This window comes from Meriones unguiculatus, chromosome 6 (assembly GCF_030254825.1).
Source record: "Meriones unguiculatus strain TT.TT164.6M chromosome 6, Bangor_MerUng_6.1, whole genome shotgun sequence".
NCBI classification, from domain to species: Eukaryota; Metazoa; Chordata; class Mammalia; order Rodentia; family Muridae; genus Meriones; species Meriones unguiculatus.
Genome location: NC_083354.1, coordinates 78,673,591 through 78,683,441, shown reverse-complemented (window position 1 = coordinate 78,683,441; position 9,851 = coordinate 78,673,591). Strand labels below are relative to the sequence as shown.

At 42.5% G+C, this 9,851-nt stretch overlaps 1 protein-coding gene across 3 annotated transcripts in view; it reads right to left on the bottom strand.

Moving 5' to 3' along the window:
* Positions 1 to 238: 238 nt before the first annotated feature.
* The window catches only part of Sgtb (small glutamine rich tetratricopeptide repeat co-chaperone beta), a 41,213-nt gene continuing 31,600 nt past the window's right edge, over positions 239 to 9,851 (bottom strand). For all 3 annotated transcript variants that reach the window (XM_060385676.1, XM_021649312.2, XM_021649304.2), the window contains exons 9-11: positions 7,997 to 8,034; positions 7,692 to 7,775; positions 239 to 3,734 (exon numbers count right to left, since the gene is read on the bottom strand). In XM_060385676.1, the coding sequence (XP_060241659.1) occupies positions 3,623 to 3,734; positions 7,692 to 7,775; positions 7,997 to 8,034 (234 nt within the window). In that variant the 3' untranslated portion in view covers positions 239 to 3,622. The remainder of the gene's footprint in view (positions 3,735 to 7,691; positions 7,776 to 7,996; positions 8,035 to 9,851) is intronic.

Sequence of the window (9,851 nt, the reverse complement as noted above, 5' to 3'; positions counted from 1 at the left end):
GTCTTGAAAACAAAAACAAACGAAGGAAGGAAGAGAGAGAGGAAGAAAGAAAAGAAAATTACGGCTTTAAACAGCTTTGCAATAGAAATGTAACAAAATGTTTCCCTATATTGTCATAAAACAAAAATCCATGCTATTAAATAAATCCTATTCTATTTTGGCGAGTTGAAAATCCTGAGTGTATATTTAAAATGTAACTGTTTACATATGAAGAGTACAATAAGTCAAACACAAGACCTTTTTTCTTAAATGCATAATTATTTATTGCCATGACAAATTGTTTGGTCCAGAATGAAAGGAATATTCAGAATGTTTGCCCCTCATGTTAGTCATGATTGATGAATGTCTGTGCAAAACAAAACGCAAGCAGCAAGAACTGAAGTCTATCTGTTCTGTTAGGATGACAGACTGGCCAAGTTGGTCTTTATCAGCATCCTTTCATGACTAAACCATTGTTTCATTCTGTCAGAATTTAAAACTTACTCTGCTATATACTTTTAATTACAAAGTCTCTTCTGTGTATAAACAACATAGGTACATACTATTCATACTTTAAATAAAGGTTAGATAATGCCATCTTATAAAGGATTTGTGTCAACTATTATAAAAACTAGATTGGTGATTTGATACAGTAAATGAAAATTCCATTTCCATAAAAAGGACATGTTCAGTTTTGCATAGCACAGTAACAGCTTCAGCTATTCCAATGAAACGGGGTCATGGAAGTCAAGCATCCCTTATTAGACTGTATGGAAGTATTCGGTGCCCTGTTTCTTAAGAGAAAATACACTTGCTAAGGCAAGGGGAAGAATACTGAGGAAATGTCTTAGAATTTTAAGACAGCTAGCACAATCAGACCACACAATAAAATTCTTGAAATAGCTTGCAGTGTGATGATTCCAATGTGATGGAGAGACCTGAATAGAAAGAAACTCCATGGAAGTGGAAAGCAACATCTGGCAATCTGTCCGTTCCCAAAGAAACAAAACTAGGAAAGTGACATGGAAGAGTCACCAGTTAAGAAACAAAACTAGGAAAGTGAGATGGAAGAATCACCAGTTAAACAAAACTAGGAAAGTGAAATGGAACAATCACCAGTTCTTTTGTTCCGTGTAAAAAGAAGAGGTACCTTCAGCTGAGGGCATTAGCACATGAAGACTGTTCCAAAGCTGCTAGTGAGAGCTGTTTTTGAATTCTTACCAGGGTATTACTGCTCGAATGAGTTGGGGACTATTTCTTCCTCACCTGTTTTCTGAAAGAGTTGCACAGCATGGGTATTAGTCTCCCCTAAGACTTTGATAGGGTTGGCCACTGAAATCATCTGAACCTATCTTTTTTTTCCCCCCCTTGGAAAGTGCTGAAATTTCTTAACAAGGACAGGCCTACTCAGGTTATCTAAGTCCTCACAAAGATTTGTTTCCCAGAGTCGTTAAATACAAAAATCTAGAGCAAGTCAGTTTTCTAATTGTCTTTTTTTGTTTAAGCTGTTCTGTTTTCGATTGGGGTGTTTTTGTTATCACCATATCACTGTGTAAAAGCAGTGAGGTGGAATTCCTGGTCCTGCTTCTGCCTCCCACGTGCGGGGACTCCAGGTGCACACTGCATTCCGGTTCCATGCAGTGCAGGGAAGGGGTAACCCAGGGCTTCACGCAGGTGAGGCAGGCGCGACCAACTGAACTGTGTTCCCGGTCTCTCTACTTTTCCTTTGAATAGCCACAGGATCTTTTCAGTGTATCTGCTCTTGTTTCTACTTTTTTCTCTTAACACAGTGATGGGATGGAACCCATGATCTCACATACTAGGCAGCACTGTCAGCTTCATCTCTGATATTGTTAATTTGTATTTTCTGTTTCCTAGTCGATACACTGAGGACTCACCAGTTTTACTGAACTAAGCATATTCTAAGATTATTAACATATTCAACACGGGATGACTGTTCTTCAGTTCAGTGCCAGCTCCACATTTTCTTTGATCATAATCACAGCCTTTGTGCAACCAATTGGTACTTCTGTGTAAAAAACAGAAGACCCTGAATGGAACGGCTTATGCACAGGGTCCTCGTGTCTAAGACCTGTTCTCTACCAGAACTGTTTCATGTCTGTACTATGAGAGCCTGAGCTGAGGCGCTTGCTGCCTACTTAAGGAGAGACCTCTAACCTCATGCTGTTCTAAAGTTGAGTTCTAACTGCATGGTGTGCTGCTTAAAATGGTGATCTAAACCAAATGACTATATGACCCTAGACCTGAATTTTTAATTAATTTCCCCCACTTGGTGGTTATAGTGAAATTACAGAACCACTGTCTCACAAAAGGAAAAAAAAAGTTAGCTTTGAAACCTCAGGATACTGATCACATAGACTGAGAACAGTTGTGGAAAGGCCCTACCATCTCATTAATTTTAAATTACTTTTTTTTCCACCTTTCCCTCATCACTTGTAAAACCATTATACACCAGCCCCATTTAACTAATGTTTTGATTAATAAGCAAGTTCCTTTTGAAACTGGACCTTTCTCATCCATCAATGAGCCTACAGTCATACCACTAGCCTCATGCCTTTCTTTCCACTAGCCAGATGCCAGGTGCACGGTAATGCATCCAATTTAAAGTAAGATATTTAAAGTCTCCTGTTATAGTTAAATTGCAAGAAATTAAAATTAAGCATAAGACTGGCATGCCAAGCCAAACTGCAGCAGAAGACTACACAAATGAGCAACTTTAGAGATGGTTTTTATAGCCATCAAATGATGGTTAAAAAAAAATCATTGTTGATGGGCACATAATTAAGTTCTACTTAGAAAACCCATAATTTGGGGTCAAGTCAGTGGCTTTTTAAAATGTGAGTAGATACTGCCCTAGGTAAGTTTACCACCAATGAAACTATGACAACTAAATGGAGCAGTTGTGTCACTGACCTGACCAGTACCATGAAGGATTTCTAAGTATGTTTCATTATGTACTTAACTGGTCATGCGAATGCTATCAACACTAAGCCACAGACAAGATTAGTTAAAAATCTATGCAGAAAACCTGAGCATACTACCTTCGCTTTCTGTACATTCACAGTATCTTCAAAGCATTGCTTTGAAGCGTGGCTTCCTGACGGGTCAGGAGACTCCCTGTCAGCAGACAAGCCGCCAGATAGTACCGTTACCCACAAGACATGGGTAAAACATGCCAAAGCTTCTCTCCTGGCGTGCGGCCAGGCACATTTCTTCTAAACCAGCATGGGAAATCTTTGCACTTAGGCATCACCCCTCTTAAAAACCACTGTCTAGGGAGGCCTGCAGCTAAAAAACTTTCCAATAAATAGCCCTACTATTCAATAAATATCCTCTGTACTAAGTCTAATACACAATATGATAAAAGTTTTAAAATGGACGGGCCCTTGTCCAAGGCTTAGTACTTAACAAGGCTACTGATCATATGTTTCCAAAGGAGTTGGTATTATGTTCGTGTCTGCTTGTGATAAATTATCTAAACAGATGTTTTCTCTCAGGTTTATACAAGAGACTTTCCTCCATTATTTCCAGGCATTGTATAGGGTGTGGTTTTGTTACTTTGTTTCTGGCTGTTGTCTACAAGTGTAGACGTCAGAGCCACAGAGCATTGTACTGGAGTCCGTCAGGAATGTTCTTCCGCGCTGCTGCTGAAGGGCCTGCTGCGGATGTGACTTCTCAGCTGCTGTATGAGTTCCGGATTCTGCTGCTGTATCTGCTGAGCAAACTGCTGCCCCCTGCAGGAGAAAGGCAGAAAAGCTGGGGCACCGCAGTCGCAGACTGCTCATGCAGAATGAGCTGCAGATGCTGTGGGCTATCACAGGGACTTTCTCCTATAAACGCAAGTCTTAGAACCAGAACATCCACATTCCACGTACCAGTATTCCTCATTACCGGTCAGAGAGTTCATGAGCGAGTGCGTGTGTGTGTGTGTGTGTGTGTGTGTGTGTACTGGTGCACATGAGGGCAGGCGCACGTGTGCAAGTCAAAGGACAACTGTTAGAGTTCCTTTGGTGCAGTTCACCATTTTTGTTTGTTTTAGGACATGCTTTATTTGCTGGCCAGAAAGCTGTAAGGCAGGCGAGGCTGGCTAGCAGGCCTGTATATCACAAGGCCCTGGGATCTTCCTGGCCCTACTTTCCCAGCACTGGAATTACAAGATGTGTCATCACTGCCAGTTTTGTTTGTTTGTTTGTTTGTTTTCAATTGCGTCCAGGGGCTAGAACTCATGTCTTCACGGTAGCAAGGCAAACTCTACCAACTGAGCCACCTCTCCAGCCCAGTACACAGTTCTTTTTGGGAGACGAAAACACACTTCGCTTGTCAGCCTTCTGGTAAGGATCACAAGAAGAAACAAAATGCCAAAGCTAAGTAACATGAGTTCCTGGACTGGATGCACTCTACTTGTTCACTATTTAACCAAAGGACCAACAAGTGTGCCCCTCTGCAGTGTGCCCCTCTGCAGTGTGCCCCTCTGCAGTGTGCCCTGAAACACGGCGTTCTTTGTGCCAAGTCCTCCTGGTTTGTCAGGTCAAAACAATTCCCAGTTTGGGGTCCCAATAGAATGTCACTGGAAAGGGAATGTTTTTAAAGACAAAGTTTTAACATAGGCCTGGGAGTGTAGCTCAATGACAGAACTTCTTGCAAAGGTTTATGTTTGTGCTCATGTCTGTGTGTCTGTGTATATCCACATGGATGTGCAAACACACGCTTAGGGCAGAAGGGATGTCAGGCATCCTCCTCTGTTACTCCCTGTCTTGCCACGAACCTGGAATGTGCATTTTCTTAGGTAAGCTGGAAGCCGGCAAGCCCGAGTGATCCTCCCATCTCCGCCCCTTTGGAACTGAAGTTAGCAGTGGGTGTGGGATGCCTAGGTCCTTGGGTGGGAGGTAAGATTACTCCTCTTACTATTGTGCACCAAGTGCTCTTAACCTCTGAGCCATCTCTCTAGAGACACGGGACACCTTCCCAGCAAGCCGAAGGCTCTGGATTCAATCCCAGCACTTCAATAAACACATTCCTTCCCAATTTTGAAATAGGATGGTAGGGCATGTCTATAATTCCAGCACTTTGGAGGAACTAGCAAGAAGATCAAGAGTTCAAGACCACCCTCAGCTACATAGTGAAATCAAGGTCAGCATGATCTTCGTAAGACCCATCCATCTCAGAAAAATGAAGCATTTAGATAGTTTGTACAAGCCATCATTGAGGTTCCTTGGGTCTGCTCACTTTTCTGAGTCCTGATGAAACCCCTGTTCTTTTGTTTTTGTCTCATGAAGCTGGTCAGGAATTACGCAGAATTTTTCTGGAACTCTGGGCTTCCCTACACTCCTTTGAAGGCCCCCTTTCCACCACATTGCCTATGGCATTGCTGCCATGTGGCTGACCTCCATGCTGGCTTAACTCAAACAGCATGCATTTGGAGGGTATTTTTACTGGGGTTGTTTGTTTGGATTTTTGTTCTTATTTTCCCTTCTCTTTTCCATTCTTTTCTGGATAGCTGCTGAGAGTTATAGCTTGCCTGTCCTAGGTATTTAAACTATAATAAAATGGCCCTTGAAATTACAATAAATTTATTACAAATTATTGAGTTTGTGACCTCAATTACATGCATTTGACATGAAAATTATGCCACGTAAGAATTACTGTAAAAATTCAACATCCTAAGTGGTGACTGGTTTTGACCACATATTCGAAACTAGAACTGTGGCTTCCTTCAAACTTTGCAGTGGCAGTTTCAGACACTCAAAATGCAGTGTCTCTGACAATTCCAACAGTGATGTGCTCAAGTGTGTGGAGTCAGAGGAAGTGCTGTGCGGAGGCCTGAGTGAGTTTCCTAAGTGTTCCGAAAGTTAATAATGCCACATGATTTTAAAACTCGCTTTACTCACTTATTTTGTGGTGGTAGGATTAAACCCAGGTGAGTACTCTACCAGCTGCATTACTGTGAAGTGATTTTAAGCCAGGCATGGGGGCTCATGTTTGTAATCCCAGCCCACTCAGGAAGATCACCTAAACTTGGAAGCCAACCTGGGCCACATAGCAAGTCTCAAAAAAACCAGTGAATTAAAAATATAGATCTTCACCTAATTTAGATATGCTTTCAGTAGACATATGACCACTATTTAAATCCCAGAGTAATTGTTTAAGCTTACAAAATTTTTTTTAAATGTCTTGAATCTTCATTGGTAAAAGTAAAAGATTAATTGCTTTACATAGGTGATCTCAATGTGTGTGCAACAATAAGCAGATCATCTGGCCCTGCAGAGACTGCTACCCCAACCAAGGGCCATGCATGGAGAGGACCTAAAATCCCTGCTCAGATGTAGCCCATAGACTCACTCTCCAAGAGGGTTCCCTAATAAGGGGAACAGGAGCTGTCTCTGGCATGAACTCAGTGGCAGGCTCTCTGATCCCCTCCTGCTGGGGGTCGGGGGTGCAGCCTTACCAGGCCCCAGAAGAAGACAATGCAGCCAGTCCTGATGAGACCTGATAGGCTAGGGTCAGAGAGAAGGGGAGGAGGACCTCCCTTATCAGTGGACTAGGGGAGGGCACAGGGGGAGAAGAAGGAGGGAGGGTAGGAATCGGAGGAGATGAGGGAAGGGGCCACAGCCAGAATACAAAGTAAATAAATTGTAATAAATAATTAAATAAATAAATTATTAATTTATAAATTCTATAAATTATAAATAAATAATTTGTAAATAATTAAATAAATAATTAAAATAAAAAAGTGGGGAAAAAGGCATATAAAAAGTAAACAGATCATTAATCCTTAGGGACCCTCTGAAAATGTAGATGACAGTACTGATATCCCATGTGAGAAACTGAGGACCCTAATTCAATACAGAAAACAACAAAATTTAGCTGTAAGTCAAAAGACTGAGCTCTTCAGTGGGCGCACTGAGTCATCAGGAAGCTCCGACTTGCTCCTCAGCTCCTCCACCTACCAGCTATGGATGGAACCATGCGTCTTCCAAGTGCTGGAACTAAGGTGTGCGTTACCACACCAGGGTTCTGCCTATTTTACTGCTAATAACTCTGTTTGTGAAGATGCTATGGAGAGAGAACAAAAGGTCTATGAACATGCATGGTTTTTCCAAAAGATATGGCTGGCCACACAGACCACGTCTTCTGGATCCCTACCCTTCACTTTGAAATGTGGCTGCTATCTACCAGCCTCTCAGAGATTTAATATGTTTAAGTAGGCAAGTCATTTTAACAGGAAAAGATTTGAACCCCTTTGAAACAAACTGTAAGATATCAAATGCATGTTTTTGTTTCTGTTAAGTAACCATGTGCTCCTTTGTTTTTTGTCAGTTTGACCCAAGGAAGAGGGAATATTAGCTGAGGAGCAGCCTCTATCAGACCAGCCGGCAGATTAATGATTAATGTGTGAGGGTCCAGCACACTGGAGGCAGTGGTACCCCTGGACAGGCGGTCCTTCACTGTATAAGAAAGCAAGCTGGGAGAACCACAGAGAACAGGCCAGAAAGCAATGTTCCTCCACAGTCTCTGCTTCAGTACCCACCCAGGTTCCTGCCTTGAGTTCCTGCTCTGACTTCCCTTCGTGGTGGACTATAAACTATAAACTGGAAAAAAAAAAAAAAAACCCTTCCTCCCCAAGTTGCTGTGGTCATGTGGTCACCATGTCTCATCAGTCTCATAGAAAGCAAACTGGGACAAACACTCACGCTTGGATAAGGCTAGACAGGTCCGTTAGGCCTCCAACTCCAGCAGCAGGTCCTCCGATGGCATTTGTCATCATTCCCGACATTCTACAGCAGTAAGAGACACCATAGAGATCAGCATTCTTCACAGGGAGGAAAGGCCAACCAAATATATCAGCATCATAGAAGGAGTTGGGTCAAATGTGTAAGTTGACCTTAAGTTCTAAGTGACCGGAATTCGCTGCATTTTTATCAATTATGAGATGATAAGCTCAAGTTTGGAGCCTAGCAATGAGAAGGGAAAGGTACAAGGAGCCCTTTATACTTACAGCTGTTGAACTTGAGGGTTCTGCATTAAACTTGCAGCCTATAATCGAAAAACAGTATTGCTTATTAAAATATAGCATTAATGCTTAAGATGGTACAAAGATGTTGTAAGGGCAGAGGAAGGAAAGCTAATGATGTGCAGCCTAACACTGGGCGGAGTTTTGCTGTGCTATACAAAGTAAACGGAAAGGTACAAAAGAGAAGGCACTGTAGAAACCAGTATCAAATGGAAAAATGGGGTAACAGACAAAAAAAATGTAATGTTAACAGAGGGCATTGCCACTACTGATCAGATCAATGGGAAAGAGAGAGAGAACGAGGAGGGGGATTGGTGCCAAAGAGACGTATGTGACTGCCTGCTGTGGAGACCAGAACAGCCCTTTCTAGCAGCCCTTTCTAGCCCTTTCAGGCAGGCTGGAGATGAAGAAAGCTCCCCCCCCCCAATTTCCTTCCCAGAGCAACAACAGGTCAATAGTTCCTCAAAGCTCCATTTCTAATCACTGTCAGCCGGGTCCTTCTATTATTTATCTTCTTTATAGTTTTTATCAGTTTTATTACTTTTCATTATTTTGTCACTACTAAGGATCGAACCCAGGGCTTCTTGAACCTTGAACCTATGCCCTAACACTGAGCTATATTCTCAGCCCTCACTTTATTTACATGTGTGTGTTTATGTACTGTAGCAGCACCAAATCAAACGTAGGGCCTCAAGACCGCCAGCCAAGTGTCCCGCCACTGAGGTCACCCACAACCCCACACAGGGCTCTTTTTAGTAGTCTAGGGTGCTAGGTACGGTGGCGCACACCTGAAATCCAGTACTCAAGGATGCAGATGCAGGCACAGCTCTGTGAGTTCAAGGCCAGCCTGGTCTACAAAGTGAGCCCAGGACAGCCAAGGCTACACAGAGAAACCCTGTCCCGAAAAACAAAACAAAACAAAACAAAAATTTAAAAATTAAAAAACAAAACAAAAAATGGGCTGGAGAGATAGCTCAGAGGTTAAGAGCACAAGTGGTGTGTAGTTGGTAAGAAGGCCAACCAAATTGATAGAGAACTAAGGACTTAAACATTCAAAAACAACATGTTTTTGAACAGAGGTGAATAGGAACTAATTCCTGCATTTCACGAGCAGAGCATATGGACAATGCTTATGTTTTTGTCTTGCTACAAGATCTTGCCATGTAGCCAAGGCTGGCCTCAAATTCCTGTATAGTTGACGCTGACTTCAAACTCTCCATCTTCTTTCCTCAGGCTTCCAAGTACAGGGATTGTAGACATGCACTACCAAGCCAGGCAGGAGAATGCGTGTGTGCAAAGTATGCAGTCATTCAAGGGGCACTGTAGACTCAAGAACCATCCTGTACACACCAAACGCTGGACTGAATCATGTTTGTTTTTTAAGGATCCCTAAGCCATTCTTGTTGGTTTGGAGAACGAAGGGTGGGACCTGGGATGTTTCTAGTTGTCTAGGATACGTGCAGTCCTGGGGTTAGGCTCCAGCCCTGCGGAAACCGGAAGCAGTCATGCACACCTGGAATCCCAGCGCTCGGGACGCAGAAAGAGCAAACCTTCAAGGTCACCTTCAGCCACACACCATGTCTGAGGCTAGTTAACACAAATCTGAGCCTGGGTTACATGAGAACCTGTTTTTAAGAACATAAACTCCTAAGACAGAAAACAAGGCCAACAATAATAAGGGGTAAGCTTGGGTAATCATTATAACCAAAATCCTCGGACATCAATTGATAGATATATCTTCCTACGACTAGTTTTATATGACATTGGGGTTTTAGATTAGACTTATTTATTTGCTGACTTACTTCTTTATTTAGAGTGTGTGTATGCACACATGTGCCAC